General features: G+C 39.7%; 2 protein-coding genes across 2 annotated transcripts in view; one reads left to right on the top strand and one right to left on the bottom strand.

Annotated features, from left to right (window-relative positions):
- SCIN (scinderin) overlaps positions 1-18947 on the bottom strand; it is a 50731-nt gene extending 31784 nt beyond the window's left edge. Inside the window, exons 1-4 of the mRNA XM_009994981.1 lie at positions 18857-18947; positions 17784-17938; positions 16109-16270; positions 472-621 (exon numbers count right to left, since the gene is read on the bottom strand). Of these exons, the coding sequence (XP_009993283.1) occupies positions 472-621; positions 16109-16270; positions 17784-17938; positions 18857-18947 (558 nt within the window). The remainder of the gene's footprint in view (positions 1-471; positions 622-16108; positions 16271-17783; positions 17939-18856) is intronic.
- A 305-nt stretch (positions 18948-19252) lies between these two features.
- VWDE (von Willebrand factor D and EGF domains) overlaps positions 19253-22278 on the top strand; it is a 97958-nt gene continuing 94932 nt past the window's right edge. The window contains exon 1 of the mRNA XM_009994980.1: positions 19253-19284. Within this exon, the coding sequence (XP_009993282.1) occupies positions 19253-19284 (32 nt within the window). The remainder of the gene's footprint in view (positions 19285-22278) is intronic.

The raw sequence follows: 22278 nt of genomic DNA, 5'->3' as shown, positions 1-22278 counted from the left end.
GGTTCACCTTAGTTCATAATAGAAGTGGTTTTGCAATGCAGCGTGCTTGGCCCCATGCATCTCCACGCAATTTGCTACATTTCTTGACATCCTAGACATAGTAATTCTCTACCATTCCTCTTGTTTGGTGCTGTTCCGCCTCTATGCTATTCTCTCCTCATACGGAACAGATAGTGTGGTTCAGGTATGAGCTGTTCTGTTAATTCATACAGCTAATTCAAAAAAGAAAACATTTAGTTCTTGAAATTATTTTTCTCAGATTAATTACTATCTCAGACTCTACTGCCCTATAAACTTTACACTGCTTGGATAAGGAGGGAAAATAATTATAAACTGGCCTGCCATAACCTAAATCTGACTTCCTGGGATCCCTGAAAAAGATAAGGCTTGAGCCCAATACTGTTTCATTCCAGAGGTGTAAAAACATTTTATTCACAGCCACATCAGCAACAGGTACACATATTACAGTACCTCTATGAGCTGTTCTGGTTCACTCCCTTCTTCCACAGTAATTAATTTAGACCTTCCGTTCCGTTCGTTGTCCCGAATGCCAACCGCAACTTGAGTAGCTTTCAGACGCTCGTATTTATTGCATGATGAGCCACACCACTGATAGATTTCCTAAAACAATTAAAGAACACACACACATTAGGAGTAAGATTCCACACTGAGGAAAATTATGAAATTAATGTTTTATTAATAATTATTTTACTGGGTCTAAACCACCAAAACCTAAGTGAAGCTACGTATTTCAGAAATACTTTCCAAGAGATATGCTAAGTCACCTAGATATTTTTAATATGCAAGATATTACTGCAATGTAATTTAGGATCCACATCTTAGGTGATTGCTTGATCTTGGAATATTGGTTTGACTGAGTTTTATCCCAAATACAGATACATCTTAAGGTATCAAAAAGAACCTATAAACTCCTAAAATTGCTACTGCAAATTGTTTTTATTTTATATCTTACAGTTCCTCTTCTATGCTACTTTAGCAGTGCTGGTTCTCATCTGTAGCAAGAAACAAAATAATTTTAAAATCTCAAGGAAAACAAAGCCTGACTGTGTCTCCTACTCAAAGGTAAAATGAGATCTTTCAATCTAGTTTTTATTTTGGTGACTTTTTGCTATAGAATGATATTTGTTGCTCACTCTGCTGCATCATACCACAAAACTAGCTCAGGTTCAAATGCATGACACAGGTGTTCTCAATAAAGTCTTCTTAACTGGAAGATTTTTCCTCAGTGCACAGCTGATCCAACAGTCACAGAAGTTTATCAACCTCAAAATAATGCAAGCCCTTCCACCTGTAGTTATCACACGTCTTTATAAATTACTCCTAAAGATTTACAGACCAGTAACACAGTTTTTCTGATCAGATAAACCACCAAGTTCCTCCCCAGCAGAAGACGGACAAATACCATGTGCCCCTTCCTGTCTCAGGAACAGACTAAAATAAAGACAAGAAACATGTCTGTAAAAGGTGTCTCCATTCAGGAAACACAGCAGCTAGAAGTAAGCTGCTGCCACAGGGACACTCTACCCCATCAAGGTTGCCACCTTTGCAAGATGCCCCTCAGACACCGCATCAGTGGATCTTCATATTGATAAACAAGCACTCTGGTAGCAGCATTCCACTCCTCAATATCATCTAACAGGCCTTCAAGGCCTTCATTTAATCTGACTGAATAGGTAGCACATGGGTATGGCCCACACCTGACAGGGAAAAGCTCAATTCATACAGAATGGTGCCTGTTCCCAAGACACATGTCAGGAAGGAGGGCCACCATAACCAGCCTAAGACAGGTCACCTAATGCAGTCACAGCCCAGGCCAAGGACCCCTAGCTTTGGCAAGTCCCATTATTCATCCTAAATGCAAAGCATTTCAGAATAAAAAAAATCTATCTCAGTCCTAATGAAAATTACTAAGGAACAGAAAATAAGCTGCAGAGCTGCAAAAGATTGATCTGGAAGGAGCTAGTCAAAAGAAATTAATCAGCTTGGCTGGTTCCTTTTTCCTCCCCCTCCCTTCTTCTCAAAGAAAGTAATTTGATCCTTCTTCATATGATTTTATCAAATAGCCCAAATAGTACAGCAGTAAAAACACACAGTCATTTCCAGCTTCAAAAATGGTTGAACTGGTTTGTGTTCATTTCCAATGCAAAATAACAAGGATTTAATCAGAGCCCTCAATGAGGAAATTACTGAGGTTTTAGTTTTACAGTGTCTATACAACTGTATAGAACATAGATTTTGGATGGAAACCTGTTTAATTTTTAAAAAGCCTAAAGCTATTTCTGCTGATCCCTTTTGTATTGAAATAGTGGCTTGAGATAAGTGAGATACGAAGCACAGCTTCTCAGTACTAGCAGATGTAAACTTTAAAATAAGACAGCTAATGTTGATGCCACCTACAGGCAAAACAGCACCAGTAAGTTTCTGTATTTACTTTTCACCAGCTTGGACACACAAAAAAACCAAAACAAAATCAGTGATCTCACAGCCAAGTTCCCTTCCCTTTGGGACCATCCTTCAAAGACAAAGTTTTCAGCTTACGTCAGGATTGCACAGGTTCCCAGAACTGAATCCTTTTTAACTTGCAGATGTTATGCAATGGAAGCTGTGAGGTTTTCAGTTCCCCTTTATCAACCTGACTCTAGCCTTAAGACAAGGAAATATCTTACAGTTCCTCTTCTATGCTACTTTAGCAGTGCTGGTTCTCATCTGTAGCAAGAAACAAAATAATTTTAAAATCTCAAGGAAAACAAAGCCTGACTGTGTCTCCTACTCAAAGGTAAAATGAGATCTTTCAATCTAGTTTTTATTTTGGTGACTTTTTGCTATAGAATGATATTTGTTGCTCACTCTGCTGCATCATACCACAAAACTAGCTCAGGTTCAAATGCATGACACAGGTGTTCTCAATAAAGTCTTCTTAACTGGAAGATTTTTCCTCAGTGCACAGCTGATCCAACAGTCACAGAAGTTTATCAACCTCAAAATAATGCAAGCCCTTCCACCTGTAGTTATCACACGTCTTTATAAATTACTCCTAAAGATTTACAGACCAGTAACACAGTTTTTCTGATCAGATAAACCACCAAGTTCCTCCCCAGCAGAAGACGGACAAATACCATGTGCCCCTTCCTGTCTCAGGAACAGACTAAAATAAAGACAAGAAACATGTCTGTAAAAGGTGTCTCCATTCAGGAAACACAGCAGCTAGAAGTAAGCTGCTGCCACAGGGACACTCTACCCCATCAAGGTTGCCACCTTTGCAAGATGCCCCTCAGACACCGCATCAGTGGATCTTCATATTGATAAACAAGCACTCTGGTAGCAGCATTCCACTCCTCAATATCATCTAACAGGCCTTCAAGGCCTTCATTTAATCTGACTGAATAGGTAGCACATGGGTATGGCCCACACCTGACAGGGAAAAGCTCAATTCATACAGAATGGTGCCTGTTCCCAAGACACATGTCAGGAAGGAGGGCCACCATAACCAGCCTAAGACAGGTCACCTAATGCAGTCACAGCCCAGGCCAAGGACCCCTAGCTTTGGCAAGTCCCATTATTCATCCTAAATGCAAAGCATTTCAGAATAAAAAAAATCTATCTCAGTCCTAATGAAAATTACTAAGGAACAGAAAATAAGCTGCAGAGCTGCAAAAGATTGATCTGGAAGGAGCTAGTCAAAAGAAATTAATCAGCTTGGCTGGTTCCTTTTTCCTCCCCCTCCCTTCTTCTCAAAGAAAGTAATTTGATCCTTCTTCATATGATTTTATCAAATAGCCCAAATAGTACAGCAGTAAAAACACACAGTCATTTCCAGCTTCAAAAATGGTTGAACTGGTTTGTGTTCATTTCCAATGCAAAATAACAAGGATTTAATCAGAGCCCTCAATGAGGAAATTACTGAGGTTTTAGTTTTACAGTGTCTATACAACTGTATAGAACATAGATTTTGGATGGAAACCTGTTTAATTTTTAAAAAGCCTAAAGCTATTTCTGCTGATCCCTTTTGTATTGAAATAGTGGCTTGAGATAAGTGAGATACGAAGCACAGCTTCTCAGTACTAGCAGATGTAAACTTTAAAATAAGACAGCTAATGTTGATGCCACCTACAGGCAAAACAGCACCAGTAAGTTTCTGTATTTACTTTTCACCAGCTTGGACACACAAAAAAACCAAAACAAAATCAGTGATCTCACAGCCAAGTTCCCTTCCCTTTGGGACCATCCTTCAAAGACAAAGTTTTCAGCTTACGTCAGGATTGCACAGGTTCCCAGAACTGAATCCTTTTTAACTTGCAGATGTTATGCAATGGAAGCTGTGAGGTTTTCAGTTCCCCTTTATCAACCTGACTCTAGCCTTAAGACAAGGAAAAAAAAAAATAATCTGATTCCAAATTCTGGTTTTAATAAGTATCCAGAATCTGGAGACATACCAGGCTTCAGGTCTGAACCTAATCTCAAATCTGATTTTCAACATTTCCACAGGAAAAAAAAAACAACAGCCTGTGCATACACAGGGAAACAGAATTTTCTTAAGAATTAATGAAAAAAAAAAAAATAATCTGATTCCAAATTCTGGTTTTAATAAGTATCCAGAATCTGGAGACATACCAGGCTTCAGGTCTGAACCTAATCTCAAATCTGATTTTCAACATTTCCACAGGAAAAAAAAAACAACAGCCTGTGCATACACAGGGAAACAGAATTTTCTTAAGAATTAATGAAAGACTGCCTTGATTGTGTAGAAAGTCAAATGTTTCCATTTGAGCAGATTTTTTTATAGTTATTGTAGCCATGCACTGCTTCAACCATCTTCTCCCAAAAGTTGGGACTTCCCAAAACCCAGACTCCTTTAGTTTCTGAGAATTTCAGCACTCAAATTTATTCATTCTCATCTTGGCCCACCTCCTACTAATTGAGCTTATTTGAAACTATGTCAGAAAACAGGAGTCACTAGAGATTTAGGAGAATAAATAGGAATTCTTTATTTTACACAGTCTGATAAAAAAATAAGAAAAAAGACATATATAGAGAATTAGCAGAAGAGGTCAGGCAGCTATTGCCTTATCTCAGTGTGTATGCTGCAATTCATGGAAATTACTCATTCAAAAAGGTTGAAAGTTCAGTTTCAGTTGTACGTGTCAGCCTTCTCTTGGTCTTTTGGTAACTGGCCATGCAACCTCCAACACATTCTCATCTACAACATGAATAGTACTGTACTGACCACAAAGGACATTGTGAGACTTAAATTCTCACTGCAAATTACAAAGACCTTTACTTCTCAGACAATAAATCCACATTTTCCTTTCTTAGCAATTCCTAAAGGTGCAGGCTTGCTAACCTGCATTCACAGCATATTTTCCCACTTTGTATTCAGTGACTAGCAACCTAGAAAGTGACTGAACTAAGCTCTTTTACAGCCCACTGGCTCTAGTCTTCAAGGAAGCCTAGCCTGAGGAAGGGGAAAACCTTTGAAAATCTACAGTAAGAGATTTCAATTGTTTTTTATTCGCAGACTTAATTATTTTCCTTATGGAGTTCACCCTCCTAAGCTACAGAAACAGTCCCACAAAAGATTGTAATTATGTGGCCTAAATACTTTTTTCCTAAACCAGAATAAATAAATACTAAATGTTGTCAGCTGTAACTTTGAGAAACTGTGTGGTCAGGTTTTCTCCTTTGACATAAAAAAACTTGATTCAACAAGCAGCGCCTGAAAGCATCCTTGATCTGGACTTCACATGGATAAGCCATATCATTCCTATAAAATTCATCTTCCCTGTTTACTTAAAAAATAATTATTTTAAAACCTAGGGAAACAAGAATCTGATTCTTTTCAGCACTGGAGAACAAAGACAGTATTCTTTATTAAAGCTCTGAAAGCTGAACTTCAACTACTGTGGTAATTCAATAGAAGAAGGTGAGCAGGTACAAGTCATAAGACTGTCCCAAAGTGTATTGTATTTTACTGCATTTACGATAAGGACTAAACAAGTATCTTACACATTCAGTGCCACAAGCCTTCAGGAGCTTATGTTTCGTTAATTTTCTGTTCTGGAGCAAAAAAATTTCTCCATTATTTTTAAATGTATTTAATTTGGCAGCATCCTGGTAGAAGTCAGCCGAGTATTTACAAGTTTGTCTTCCTGATGTAACTTACCCATTTCAATCTCTAGCCCAACTGGGTTTTAACAATTTAAAGCCAGAAACAGGTAGTTTTAAAAGTTAAAGCCACTTACTAAGAATGCTAATATTTGGATCTGGATTTAACTGAAACACAGTCAGCTAGTTATCTAATCATGTCCAACAGACCACTGAGCTTTTGGCTTCCCCCCCTCCGTATATTTATTCTTAGGAATATATATAAAGTGCTCAGCTACAGACATAATCTGGTATTTAGCTTTAGCTCACTCAGTCCTTTCACAATTTGTTAGCTATACTACACTTTCACTATTTTTAGGCTTGTTTTGCTAACCTTATTTTGAATTGGTGGGCTGACAAAATGTTTCCCTTAAAATGAAAATAGACTTCAAGTGTTCACTCCCATAAAAAAAAATGAAAGAACTTCATTCAACAGTAATTCCTGTGCCAAGCCCAGTTTATTTTCAGAAGTTTGTACTAGCAGTATTCATTTTTTAATTCCTTTAAGAGAGTTGAGAGAAATGTCATAAAACAGCTATTCTGCTACTTGATATTACTGGTTGTTGATATCAATATAATTATTGGATCATGGTGGGACAACTGGTAACAGAGGGTCAGAAATTGTTATCATTAATAATCACAGTGACCAACCTAGTATTCCTGAGGGAGGTTGGAAAGGCAAACCGGGTCTGTGCCATGCACACTGCAGTCACAGCAAGGTCTCTCATCTGCACATTTTGGGGCATGCAGTTTGGCCTTCTAGTCATAAAGTAGCAGGATTCACTACTTGTATTCCTTATGCTTCTGGCTGGCAAATCACATGAGATTTCTACAGCACATTAAAAGTGACCCTACTATTTAGCTTCTATACAGAAGTGGGCAGCAGAATGATCATATATAGCTTGTGTAATTCTGAGTCAAGAGTACCTTGGCACTTGCGCCTGTATGGAGAGATTGTGAAAGTACACCTCCCGACTTCCTGCTCCAGCCCCAAAGGCATGCAGAGCAAGAGAAGGAAAAATACACCCACAAAAAAGTGCTTATTTCAGAAGTGACATAAAAACCAAATTTTCCTTTCTAACACACAGCCATCTCTGTATTCAGCTTGCAGCCTGCTCGGTTTGGAGGCAAATGAAAATATATTCTGTGTCCTGGTGTCTCTTCTATGAATCTTAGCCAGGACTATGAATGCAAACCCGAAGAACTCACAATTTTGTTCTAATTAAAAATAAGTCCTGAACATAAGTGTTCTGTCTTTGTTGTAGTGCCTATTAATTCCCAGGCCCATAATGTAACTGCTGATTTGCATTCTCTTACATGAAGAGACATTAAAAAGCTAAACAAAGTAAATAGGTTTCAAAACTCTATTGGAAGCAAATTTGTTGCAAAACTTCAAATTTGGCGGAAAATAATCCCTTAAACAATCCACTGTTAAGTCTCACTAATCTTAAAATATTAAAACAAAAATTATTTTTTAAAATTTCATTAAGGAAAGACCTTAAACCAAGTATCACAAGCTGATTTGCCTCTATGCTTTGTTGGCAGGCCCTCATGTGTTCTAAGCCTGTCCACCTTTGCCTGCAGGTATACAAGAACATGCTCCCAGACTGTAATTGCACCTCAATTAAAAAAATTACTGCTCTTATTTAAGAGTCAGATAACTCTATACTATGTATAGTGTCATGCCAATATGTTGTAGCTTATGCTGACTTAATGCATGTCAGTCAACATGCCATCTTCTGTTCCTCTAAACCGCATCATCAGGCATGGAGGCACAGCTATGATGCAGAGGGTCTTGGCATGAAAAAGACCTTAAGCAAAACCTGCTTGCTCATGTGAAACACCATACTACATTATCTTTACCCCCACAACTCATAAAAAGCAGTTAAAAGCAAGAAAAAAAGGTTTGTAAAGATATTACTACCTTAATTGCTATTTTCTCTTCAGCTTAGCTGCTTCTGTTTATTAGGTAGGCTCAGATCAAAGGCTGTGCAAAAAAACACATCACAGAAGGCCACTGTAGTGGTTTCACAGTGAGCAGGTAGAGGAAAGGCTGATGAGGCTTGTAAAGAAAGATGGATCAGGAGGAGAGAAGCTGTGGTGCAGGAGTGCCCAAAGGAGCCTGCACTCCCTATGTCCACATGTGAGTGAACCTAAGATACCAGTTACTGAGAAAAGGAGGAAAAAAAGCCTAGCAAAGCTAGAGGCAGACAGAATACGTACAAATATCGGCAAAGCTTTGTATGTACCTTAACAAACTCCTACGTTTGTATCAAAATAATTGGCATGCACTCAGCTTAGACTGCAGTCACTCTCATCATGGTCATTAATAAACGGCTGTTCTGGTAAGCTAATAGTTCATTTTAGCTGAAACTGTTTTTTAAGTCTAGTCTCTTAACAGATTTAAAGGAAAAATGCCAAAACAAAATGCAAACAGACTTGGAAAAAAAAATTTTATATGAACTGTAAACATAAACCCTTCTGTGCCTTCAGTTTTCAGGACAAGTATCTGTAAAACAAATGCACATTACCCTGGTGTATGTAATTCAAACACCAAGTTTTTGGAAACCAAACAGAAAGGCCTAAAGCAAAAATAGTGCTAAATCAAGAAAACAAAGTCTAAATGGTGGGGAAAATAACTGAACAGTAAAACAATAAAATTACTAGGATAGTAGCACTTTTACTAGTACTTTTTTGTCAGCTCACAGACATTCAGTTTTCTAGGAACTGACATAAACATATACAGTGAGAAGAATGCTTAAATTGAACTAGGCTTCTCTTTAAATTATTTAATGTTTTTTCCTGTCTTGACTGTTGAATTCTTGATACAGGCAGGGAAAAGAAAAATAATTTCACATGTTCATCAAATCTGCCTTTGTTGAAACTGTAATACAGTGAACCATTGACAGTTGTGGAGTTCTGATAATCCAAAACAAACTCTGGATTCATTCAGCCAGAATGCTACTCAGGCCCCCATGAGCCTGGCCCTAGTATAATTACAATAGTGTCTTTGTAATCAGTCTTGGAGACTCCCCTTTAATTGAACTGGAACAAACTGTCAGAATAAAAATAAGTCAGATGTACCACAGTCATACACTTATTAAATTCATTTGTCTTCTCACACCTGTTTTGCTAGTATATTCTGGGAATAGCTGTTGCTATACCACAGTGCATTAAAGGGTGAGTAACAAGGGGATATTAATTCTAAATAACGACTCAAGCAGCAAAACATCTGGATTTCCTACAGCATCAGGAAAACAGTAACCTAACGGAATCCTTGAGCATACACCTATGTCCTGTCTACCTGAAGCTTCAATGATTATCTGTTTCAGCCACTTTTCTGCATACAAATGGGGGAGAGGGGAAGATTTCTAGTCCATAGAGTATGAAGAAAAAAACTACATACCCTGAATATTCTAATAGAATTGTGGGTTAGTTACACTCACATATCTATGGTACACTGTGCATAAATATAACCCCATGTTTAAGCTGTTAATAAATCCATAAAGTTAATAAAGAACTAAAGCAGCTTAGTTCTTCAAGCTCTGTTACTTGTGTGGCAATTAATGCCCTGTTACTGCACAAGCAATAGTTTAACTCAGCTGGGGGTAAACCAGGGAAGAGGTTAGCTGTAGGAGAAACATGTGAATGAAAAACATGGGAAAAGGACATCACTAGTTGTTGTCAGTGCCAGGGAAAGCAACTAGGAAGATAAACATACAGTGATTAACTCCAACATTCAATAATCTGCTCTTCCAGGCCTGTTTATACCCAAAAAATTACTTGAATTAAGCAGTTAATGTGCTGATTGTGACCTGGCTTTTCTAAAGCAAGAGAAGCAAAGCAACCTAGAAGAGATAGTGCCAGCAAGAAGGCAGGGTGATTACAAAAGAAAGCAAAACTACAACTGTGCATAAGGTTGCAGTGTGACGCTGAATCATATCCTGTAGTCATGATCATAAAACAAATATCTGTCCTCCTGGCCTTTCACTGTTAAAAAGCAGCATTTAACTTTCTTTTAAGACACAGTTGACATAGTTGCATCGTTATATCTACAGCAAGTTAACAGTTTTTATGGAAAGTCAGCCTTTTTATTTGATATATTTTTTCTAGTGTCCTTGTGTGAGACAGCGGTCTTTTTCCTTTTGACATAAGTATTACATCAAGTAGGAGCATACTGACAGATGCGTGATCACAACAGCTTTTTTCAATCTCATACTTTTTAGTTCTAGCATCATAGTTCTCACTTGTGATTCATGCAGCCCTTGAGAAGTACATGCATTTATTCCTGGATGACACAAGTTGTTTTTAAGCACACCACAGGCTCTTAAATTTCCAACCAGAAACCTCTTGGCCATTTATAAATCAGTTTATAAGCATCACTGTAGGAATGGGAAGGATGAACAGCTGAATGAAGTTTACTTTCAGTCTTCCCTTAACTTCAGATATAGTTACCACCTCATCTTCTGCACTCTTACTTTGGGAAGAAGGGTAACGTTCCACTGGCAGAACTCTGGTTGTACTGACAAAACTTTCCAGCCTCAATCAGACCCAAGCTCAAACTGCCCGGTACTTATCACATAGCCATCACCCTCTGCCCCCCTCTTTATTTCAAGAACTGTCAACTAATTTATTCCAGGAGACTGAATGGTACACAGCCCTCCCCCTGCCCTCTGTGGGCTCTTGGCTGATAAGATTGCTGCTCCCTCCCAACATGAGGGATGCCAGCCAAAGAGCCAAGTCTTACATTTACAAAGTTCTATCTGAATAAAGGCTTAGAGAGTATTTTTGCTGATCACTAAGGATACAACTTTAGATAGCCTTTGTACAGCAGAGCTTCTCAAACTGAGTTGAGACTGAGAACAACCCTGAGTTCAGAACATCCCTGGAGGTTTTTAAGGCCAGGTTGGATTAGGTTTTTTGCAACCTGATCTAGTTGTAGGGTTCCCTGCCCATGGCAGGGGGGTTGGAACTTGATGATCTTTAAGGTCCCTTCCAACCTTAATGATTCTATGATTCTATAAGCTTTCAATAAAGTCCACAGATCTCATGTTGTTTTATTGTATTTCTACTCCCACTATTTCTGCTCCATGTTTGGTAACTACTCAAATTATCAACATAACTCAAAATACACATTTTCTGCATCACCAGCATATTCCAGCGTACACAGGGTGACCTTCACAACACTGCTGAGTTTCCTTCCCACTTTAATCACTAAGGAAACTGACAAAAGATATTAAAGTCTTTAGCATGCCTTATCAGAAATATGTATATATAAAAGCTATATTAATATATGCATCTAGATGATACTAAAATAGCCTGGGAAACAGTGTGCATGTTATTCACTGATTGGCACAATGCTTAATCTTTCCCCTTCCTTGGTCATTTTCCATGACTTCTCATGCTTCTTGCTGTTCTGAGAATTTGTCTTGGTGATGGAGGAAGAAATAGGGAAGTGGCTAAGGGGAGGTGGCTAGAGGACAGTGTGATGCAGGTACAGCTGTATTTGGTGGTAAAGGGGACAGCACAGAGCAAGGCCAGACAGTTTATGTCTGGTCAAGGACTGCCAAACCCATCCTGGCACCTCTCAGGCGAGACTCCAGGAAGACATCAGCACCCTCCAGCCAGAAGGATGGGATGAAAAGTGTTGCAGAAGATAATGCTTTCTGGAAGAGCTTTTTTAGCACAGCTCTGCCAGGACAGGACACACACCAAGCAGCACCTGACAAAGTAAGGTGTGCTTTACTCCAGGCCTGCACAGAGCCTTCTCAGTGACTGCCTTGCACTTGTCTTGCTTGTCCTGTCCCAAAGGCTCCCTTGTAGGGAGATTCCCAGGTTCATTGAGAAGGTGTCATGAAACTCTCTTATAGAAAAAAAAATAATTAAAAAAACATAAATTGGAGTCTGGCAGCCCAGGTACCCTCCTGGATTATTCATTGCACTCAACCATCGGTCTGGTGGTCACAGTGCTCATGACACAGTCTTACAGAAGATTGTTTGAATGTATTTGCACTTCACCCACAGCTAATGATTCCCTTCATATCAAAGACACAGTGTTGTCTCTGCCATCTGCAGCTATTTTCTGTTCCAGCCTGGCAAGTTCACAAGAGGCAAGACAAGACCTGGGCAAGATATTTTAAGTGCTGTAAATGTGGTTTAATAACATATCTAGGTATGAGGTAGCCATCAGAACCTGAACTGTTAATACGAGAACCTAGCTAGAAATGCACATCAACCTTTTTACTGAAGGCATTATCATCAGAACGGAAACCTCAGTGACTTTAATGATTTTATTCCTGATAATTATTACCTTTAATTTTTTCTTATCTGTTGAAACCACACATTTAAACTACTGGTGTAATTGATCTCAGTGGGAAAACTGAAATAATGTTTCATTATATTAGATAAGTGGCTTCGTAAAATGTAACAGGAAATGGACTGCATGTGCATTTTTGCAGTAACATGGAGACCACAGTTCTGGCTAGCTAAGAGACTGGGGATAGTTCAGTCTAAGAAATTAATCTGATTTGACATGCTACAATAATTTTATATTAAAGCACTGACCATAAGCTCATTATTTTATGCAATTACTGCCCATTATTCTCAGACGATGACTCAGTAGTGCTCTGTAATAAATCCCAAGACTGAAGACCAACCCTATTTAAGATTAACTTTATTTCAATTATTAAGTAAAGGAATCTACTTGAGCCCAAACCCTTTTTTACTTTCTTTCAAAGTGCCTTTAAATTAAATTAAGAGCTCCTGTAAAGACTCACCTTTTTACAATGGACCTCTAGTCATGGAAAATTTCTTTCTGAAATACAGTTATTTCATCTTGAAATATAGTTCTTATAAATTTTGCTCAAGATTTCCACCATGGCAGTGTATTTCCCACCAAACCTATTTCTCTATAGGCACTTCACTAGACTTACATATCTTTATCTTGAAGTATGGCATACATTGCCTTTCATCTCACAGAATCACAGAATGTTAGGGGTTGGAAGGGACCTCTGGAGATCATCTAGTCCAACCCTCCTGTTAGAGCAGATTACACAGGAACACATCCAGGCAGGTTTTGAATGTCACCAGAGACAGAGACTCACAACCCCTCTGGGCAGCCTGTTCAGTGCTCTGTCACACTCACAGTCAAAAAGTTTTTCCTTACGCTTAACTTGAACCTCATATGCTCCAGTTTGTGCCTATTGCCCTTTGTCTTGCCATTGGACACTGCTGAAAAGAGACAGGACCCATCCTCCTGACACCCACTCTTCAGGTATTTATCAACATTTATCAGATTCCCTCCCTCAGTCTCCTCTTCTCAAGGCTAAACAGACCCAGCTCTTGCAGCCTTTCCTCAAAGGGCAGATGCTCCATTTCCCTAATTATCTTTGTGGTCCTGTGCTGGGCTCTTTCCAGTAGTACCTTATCCTTCATGAACTGGGTAGCCCAGAATTGGATGCAGTATTCTGGATGTAGCCTCACCAGGGCAGAATAGAGCGGAAGGAGAACCTACTTTGACCTACTGGCCATACTCTTCTGGCATCCTGGCACCCCAGGGTGCCATTAGCCTTCTTGGTCACAAGGGCCCATTGTTGGCTTATGGTCAGCCTGTTGTCCACCAGGACCCTGAGGTCCTTTTCCACAGAGCTGCTCTCCAGCAGGTGAGCTCCCAAACTGCAGTGTTACATGGCGGTTTTTCTCCCCAGATGCAGTACTTTACACTTGCCCATGCTGAATTTCATTAAGTTTCTCCCTGCCCAACTCTCCAGCCTGCCAGGTCACACAATGGCAGCACTGCCTTCTGGGGTGTCAGCCACACCTCCCAGTTTCATGTCGTCAACAAGCTTGCTAATGGTACACTCTATCTCTTTGTCCAGGACATTGATGAATAAATTGAATTGTACTGGTCCCAGTAATGACCCCTGAAGGACTCAAACAGGCACTGTTCTCCAACTAGACTCCACCCCACTTACCACAGCTCTGAGATTTGTCTTTCAGCCAATTGCCAATCCACCTCACTGCCCCATCATCCAATCTACACTTCCTGAGTTTGACTGTGAGAACATCCCATGAGAAAGGTCTGGTTTACATCTTAACCTATGATAAAGTTACTACAAATGTCTGGATGCTGAAACACTTTTCCTCAACTTATTAGTACACCCAAGAAAACCCATCTCTCCTACACCACTGACATGGCCAGACCAAGAACTGTTATTAGTCATGTGATTTGACTGACATTTCCCATAGTGTGGTAAAGAAGAGCTCTAGACATTGTTCATATCTAATCTTTCTTCCTACAAAGGCACAGGCTGCTGCTTGACCCCTGTCTTGTCAAACAGGAAATCAGAAAACAGAGTGATGCTGTACTAAAAAAAAAGAAAAGCTCACAATGTACATTCAATATTAGAAATCAGGACTGTAATGCCATATTACATTTAAGTTGCTTAGTGACAACAAAGCAATTGTTGTCTCCTCTCAATAAATTTCATCAGAAGGGGTGAAGCCCAGGCTACACACACAGCACAGCTATCTAGCCGTAGTGCATTTCATCAGTGTCAGTGCCACATCAGCAGTGTGATCTGAGTAATAATGTTAGGTGAAGTGGGAAATAGTGGCAATATAAGGGTCAGGACTAGTCAAATTGATGGAGTTAATTCCATAGGAAGTTAACTCCAAACCAGAAAACTCAAGCCCAGTGACAGCCTGGCTGCAAAAGAAGCACAATCAAGGTTTAGTTCCAACTTTCCCATCTCCCATGAGTTAATTCTGAAAAGGAATAGATGATGTGAGTCTTCCACACATCTTAAATACAAAGTGAGACTGAGAGATAGCTGTCTGGATATGGATCACTTGGCTGTTTCAGATTATTAGACCACAGTGCCATTACAGGAATTAGATAATGTTAGGAAAGCACTGGTTGGTTTTCTATCTGAAGGCTGCTAAGCATGATAAAAATTTTAACAGACATAATCAATTCAGCTACTTGATACCAATGTCTTCAATTATAGCACCAGGGGATGCTTCTCAGAATAAAGAGCCAAACCTATAACATGAGCTCAGAACAGCTCCTCTTTTTAAACAGTTCCAAAAGCTTGCTGAAGCAGCTGACCGCTTCCTTACGAAGCACAACAGTCAAGACCAACTGCAGTTGTTGCCTTGCAGATAAACTGTTCTCTTTCATCTGCTCTTAATTTTATACATCAGCATATCAGGCATGGGAATAATTTCAAACTGATAATTAGCATCTGACTAGCACGGACAACATCACAGCTGCTACTTTCACAATACATCTTAAAACTTTGATACTAAGATGACAGTACCATAAGTCATCCAAAGCAAGCAAAATTATCTTATTTGTCCATTTGCTTCTGCTCAAAGTCTCTCTACTTTCTCTCAGCAGAAAGCTTGGAAATACAGGATTGCTTCTTAAGTGATCTGTTGAAATACTCCAGTAGTTTTAAAAAACATTGCATGACAAGTTTATTATGACAACTTCTTTTGCAGCTTTTTCTTTAAGATAAATTGTCATGATCAACATTTTATGAATATGATTAAACGCTCATAAGAGAAAGATCCAATTTGCGTTCTGCTCAAAACCCCAGCACTGATGCCATTCAGCTAGTGAATAGTGTCCAAGACAGACAGGACTGTGTATGAGCAGCTTAAAGTTCAAACACCAGTAGTAAAAAAAAAATAAAATCCCAATGCTTTCATTGGGAAAGAGAACTGTTTTCTGAAGGATAATCTGTGCATACTTCAGAAAACATTTAGGACAGTTTTGAACCTTTACGTTGTGACACTACAACTGATTTACTGAGGCAGATTCTTTGTGTCAGTTTGGGTGACCAACAAAATCAGTTGTGCATTTTAGGGGATGATTCAGACCTTAGAAGGGATGCTGCATCTCTCACTTTTCAGTGTGTTTTGCTTTAGGATTCAGACTTACAGCTCCAAGGTCAATAATGAAACAATCTCCTCTGTTGAAGCTGGTCCAAGCCAAGGGAACTTCTGTGGCTCTTACAACTCTCCGGCCCTTGATATGCAGAAGCCTCCGAGCATTCAGATCATTAGTAACAACATGATTAAATCCAGAGGCAACACCACCTGCCTGAATAAAACAAAGCAAAAAACCAACAAGCTTTATTTCAGATTGATTTCTGCAACCTTACATTTTGCTACAGCTGAGGAGCTAGCAGGGAAAAAAACAGCAGGGACAGGTAAGACAAAATAATGTACTGTTGAACAGTGCTGACCACAGACCAGACAGGTTTGGGGGACACTGCTGCTGCTGAACTCTCAGGTGTGAGCCTTTACCCGAGGGAGCTGATGGCACCCTGCTCTAGAGGGTTTTCAGATGATGGGGAATGGGAAAGCACAGGATTTACCACACTTTCCTGCATCATCCAGAGGATAAGATAATGCTGATCCACACTGTTAGGACAAAAGTCAATAGGTTATCAGATAAGGACTGAGGGAGAGCAGAGGAATATGCAGCTTCTCTGCCAGTTTCCACAACTTCCTTAAATTCAGAGGTCTGGGTGTTTTTAGTGCCTGTTTATGTGTAGAGAAGAGTCATCCCACAGCAGCTCTGTAATTTTCTGAAAGGAATATATGCAATTTAGGAGGCAACTTAGCAAAGAGCACCAAACTGGGGGAAGCAAGACTATTGATTTACAATCTATAAAGTCTAAGCCTAACTTATTCCTGTAAACTGTCTTGTCTGTCTGTCTCTGTGAGGCAGCATTCTCCAGTCCTCCAGGAGACACATATCTTGGGTTGGAATAGAAAGTGTCTCTTGAAATTACAAATTTAAAATAAATAAATAAATAGAGTGAGCAGGTCACTGTCAAGCACTCCTCTGCAAGCAGAGTTAAAAGCTTAAAATTGTTTGTGCAGACTGTGACAAGTTACAAACCTCCATGATGAGAAAAAGGATGAGTGATGGCTTGTATAGCCCCTACTACAAAGGGATTTTCAGCATATACATTAATTTATTCCTAACAGAGATGTCTCAAAAAATTTCCTTCCAAAGATTCTGCTCCTGGAAGTGACAAAGAGGCTGACAATACATCATTTTAAAACAAATTTTTCATTAAAAGTATTTGGAAGTTTTTTTATCTACCTCAAAGAAAAAAAAAAAAAAACACAACAAAAAAAAAAACACTGCAGTAGGATTGCAAAAGAACCATTTTTAGACTAAAGTGAGGTTTTGGTGTTTTCCACTCTGCTCATGTTGTAAACCACCGAAGCACATTGGGTTCTGTATTTGAACAAAATGATTCAGTCTACGATACAGAAATGGTTTCTGTGAAATTTACTGCCTCCCAAACAGGAAATCTCTACTGTGAGTGTCCTTAGACACACAAGTATGAAATATCAGGATAGCCTGATTTGAGGGTGGGGAAATAAATCACTGAGGCAGGATTCCACTTATTGGAAGAGACTGGTAAACAAGCTGCTGCTTTCTGTACAAGTACAGGGGCTCCTATATTTTAGGATGGATAGTTCACTAAATATTAAACAATTTTTAAGCTTTTAGTAACAGGTACAGGGGTTTAATTTTACTTGGGAGACAATGTTACATATCTTTTTAGAATGCATTTCGACCACAGACTCTTTACCTTGTATTTAATTCCTCCTTTGAAGTAGCCCACAAACTCAGTTGACTCATATCCTTGAATTTCTCTACACTGCACAGGCTTTCCTCCTAAGTAGTCATCCATTTGAACAGCAAAGATAGCTGCAGCTGTGCTTTCGTCCTGGGTACATTCTTTCCCTGAAAGAAAATTAAATATTATGCTTATAAATAGAATTATATATTATGCTTATAAAGCACTAATAAAACTTCATATTCTGGTGGAGAAATTGTTTCTGTGACAATCGGGCATTGCCTGCAGCAGGTTGTACAGCCCATGTATATGTTGCAACAAAACACTACATAATAACCTTGTTCACCATCAAATGCATGACCACCTAGACCATTTCTTAACTCAGTTTGCCTTCTCTCAATCTCTTTGAACAATAGAACATTTTAATGAAGTGATTTTATCATGAGAATTGGTGCTTTCTGGACTTTGTGTTGAAGTACAAAAACCAAGGAAGGTCATACAGTTCATAAACCATATACTTAAGCTAAGAGCACCTCACCAAACCATAAAGTTAAAATAACTCAACAGCAGTCTTACTGACACTATAATGCAAGCAATGGATTTTTTTTTTTCTTAGATATCTCTTATTAGATTGCCTAATACAGCTGGGAGAAAGAAATGCAGCTTTGAGGCTCAGATATTTGCTTCTTGAGGTCATCCGGTTTTGTATCTTTCAGAGACCAGCCTCTTCTTGGGATGTGGCAAACTGGCCTCCTTGCCTAGTGCACTGGTGGCCTAATCAGACTGCAAAGTAGGCTGTATATCACACCAAAACTTTTAGTATGGGTTCATACATTTTTTTTTTATTAACATTTTCAGCAGTTCTGATTGTTTCAAGAAGATGAGCAAGTACGATCAAGTCTCAAAACACTGACTTCTCAATAATTTTTTGGGGTAAGGAAAAGCAAAGGTTTTCCATTTAGGTTTTTTGGCTTTTTTTTTTTTTTTCTTCTTCCTAAATAACAGGGAGGTGCTGGTAAGAAAGCAACAGTTCTTAAGAGCAGCTTCTCACTTCCTTGCTTCTAGGTGACTGACTGGAAAAATACCATGGAACTCCAAAGATACATCTCGCAGACTCTGGTAGAAGGGGAAGTGTAGAGTCAGGTCTTGGTGTGACCTCAGGATGTAATGAGTCATTGGTATCACGGGAAGCCTGCTGGTGAGGTATTAGGAAAGAATAAAGCATCGAGGAGGGGGAAGGACAGGGATGCCTCAGGGGATCACCAAGCTAGCTCCTCTCTTAAGCAGAATGAGTGCCCTGTTCACAGCTCAGCAGTGCAAATACTGCACAACTCCCCTCTGCCCACCAACAACTGTGCTGCTCTCAGGAGGAGCATCCTCACTGCCACCACGACAGCTTTTGATGGGACACAGGTGCAACAGAAGCCTCTAGAAAGCAGCAAGGATGAAACAAGAGAAAAGATCCAAAGGATAATGGAGATATGGGGAAGAGCATGAGGCTTGCACAAAAAAGGTAAAAAAGAAATAAATACTGAAAGCAGAAATTAACACAAAAATCTCTGAAAAAAATACAAAATCCCCATCAGTGTCAGAAAAACTGACTATGTGGCAAATAGCTTTCTCAGGCCTGGGTACCACCTTAAAGTTGGTAGTAAAGTTTTTATTATTTTTTTTTTCTTTTAATAGGGTTATTCAAAACCTATAGGACTAGATCTTTCAGATTTATTGCTTGCAATTACACAACAGGGTTCAGAGTCAAAGACAACTACTTTTGGAACACTGTTTGAGATAAAAACCACTATCAGGCTGCGTCTTGCAGCTCCTATGCAATAAAACAATTGGTGAAACTCTGTTAAAAAAAAAATATATACAAGGGAGCATGAATTCAAGTGTAGGTTACTCAAGCTTGTGTAAAAAGCGTATTTACCTTTAGTCTGAGGCACAAACAGCTAAAATTAAGCCAGAGTACATAGGAGAAAACAAAATTTTTATCACACTTGATCCTTGTTCACATGGATAGGTTTTATCACTTGATCTCTGGGGCAAAGGGCTACATAAATAAGTTAAAAACATGCAGTATTTTATTAAAGATACCAAGTGAGGCATAGCCAGTCTTACTCCCACAAGTAGCCTCATTCTGGCATCGTATATACTGTTTCCACTAGTGAGAGTTTCAAGTTGAAATGGCTCCCTTAGGATTAGTAGTCTAGCTACTAAGACATCCCTCAAGTGCCAGTGCAGACAATCAAGCCAGGATCTCTGACCAAAGTTTAAAAAGGATACAGACACCATGACACAGATCCACACTGATTGTTTGGCTGTGCCAACATCATTGCAGCACCTGAGTTATCTTGTTCAAAAATTATCTGGACAGCACTTGACTATATGTGAAATATGTGGTAAAACAGTGGCTTTTGAATAGGAAGCTTTGGGCCAATAGAACAATTGTTTGGTCACTTTAACCCTTGGATGCCAATCACAGCACAAGACCATCAGCATATCAAGGTCACAGGTATCCTCCCATAGTCTAGACCTCCTTCTAACACATTGTATGCCCAAGCAAGGTGTTAGGAGTTGCCACTATATAACATGAAAATGTAGTGTTATGCTTTTTTTCTGAATTTGAGGTCTTTTCTGGCGAAGTTAGAATCCATTCAGAGTCGAAGACACCTTATGAGTCCCACACAATAACACATGCCACAGATGACAGGCAGGAGTACAATCATGTCACCAAATGGCAAGGCCCTCATAAGTATCTAAGCCCAAAGTCTGTACGATATCCAACGAACTGGTTTCACAGAAGTCCTTTCCAAGTCTGACTGATAATGACTGCTGTCACTGGTTTGAGACAGCTTATGGGAAATCTTCAGAAAGATCCTACTGAGATCATCTGGCCCACGGGAAGCCCTTGCTCATGAGGGAAAGTTTGGTGTACGTAACCATGGTGAGAATCAATTAGCAAAAATACCAAAATTATACAAACTCTTGCCCTGGGTGTGACTGTTCCTCCTCACATACCTTGAATAAAATCCTGGTCTCCTGCTGCTATTCAGCTTGCAGCAGTGTTTGAGCATCTCCACCCCACTACTGGAGTATCTGCACACAGGAAGCAATAGCTCAGCAGTTAGCCACGCTGCTGCCAACCTGCCAACTGCATCAGAACAATGTGTGCCCAGATTACCTAAGCTATTTACAATATCTGGATATCACCACATCAGCATGAGGTGTGCATCAGAGTGTACAATCAAAGCTCCTCAGCCAACAAAGGGATTTTAATTCACGCAAGTATCAGTAACTTCTTTGACTTCACTTCAGTTGCACTTAGTCCTTGCATCTTCCACTGGGAAGTATCTACTCTACCTTAACTATTATATATGTAGTTCTAACTTCATTATCAAAGGTCTAAATAGCCAAACCCTGCTATTAAACAACAGTGCTGTTGACATAATAACATCTGCCAGAAATTCATTTACTCTGCCATCTATGACTACATTCTTGTCAGAGACAGACACTATAACCCTCATGCCAGCTGGATAACTCATAACACAAGCAAAACTAAACAAGCTTCAAGCATTTATTCAGAAACAATCCCAGCTTAATCTACTATTCTTTTTCAATGCATTCAAAACTACAATAGGAACCACAGCAACTCAAACAGATTAATGTTAATACATTCATTGTGCCTACAAACACAAACCTGATGGGGAAACTAGAAAAAAGTAATAGCTTCCAGGCAGCTACACAGCAGTGTCCGATGACTTGGCAGCCAGACAAGGGAGTGTCAAGAAATCTCTAAAAGATGAGAAAGTCACGTAAATTGCTACCTTATGTCAGACTTCTCTTTTGCTGTAAACACTGTGCTAGTCAAGGCTGAAGGCAAACGGCATCATCCCAATTCCAGCACTGCCAGTTACTCCAGCAGGGGCTTTACCAGCCTGTCAGACGGCTATCAAAGAGAAGAGGTTTTACAGACAATCTGGTGACTTTGCCTTCAGCCTCTGTATGATCAGAAAATAAAATGAGTCTAGCTGAAAGAGGCAGCATCTGGACCCAGAGCAGTGCAGCAATGCCACAGGGACACGGCTGAGCTGAAAATTTTGGTCCTAGTGGGAATAAAGACAATAAGACTCCACCTGAAAGACGTCGGATTTCACTGGATGCAGCCAAGACTTGACTTGAACCGTTCACCACTTTTCCAAACTAACATTACAAAGCAACTAAATACTCACCTTACTGTCAGCCCCACCTTCCCAACCCCCGGAGTCCCTTAGCCCCTCCAGATTAGCAGCAGTGATGCTCGGCTGGGATCGCCCCGATTCCTTGGTTGCAACCACGGACTTTGACTATTTAAGTGCCTCAACTCAGAAGCTGCACACACACACAGCGCTTCTGAAAGGGGACAGGGAGCAATTCAGCTCCCGATCCCCTGGAGCCCAGCGAAGCCGCACGACGCTTCACCCGAGCAGCCCGGGGGACACACGGGGGGAGGGCCCGACCCCCGCCCGCT

This window comes from Chaetura pelagica, unplaced genomic scaffold (assembly GCF_000747805.2).
Source record: "Chaetura pelagica isolate M959 unplaced genomic scaffold, ChaPel_1.0 scaffold12, whole genome shotgun sequence".
In the NCBI taxonomy this organism is placed as follows: Eukaryota; Metazoa; Chordata; class Aves; order Apodiformes; family Apodidae; genus Chaetura; species Chaetura pelagica.
The sequence above is the reverse complement of the archived record's forward strand: the minus strand, read 5'-3'. Positions and strand labels throughout refer to the sequence as shown.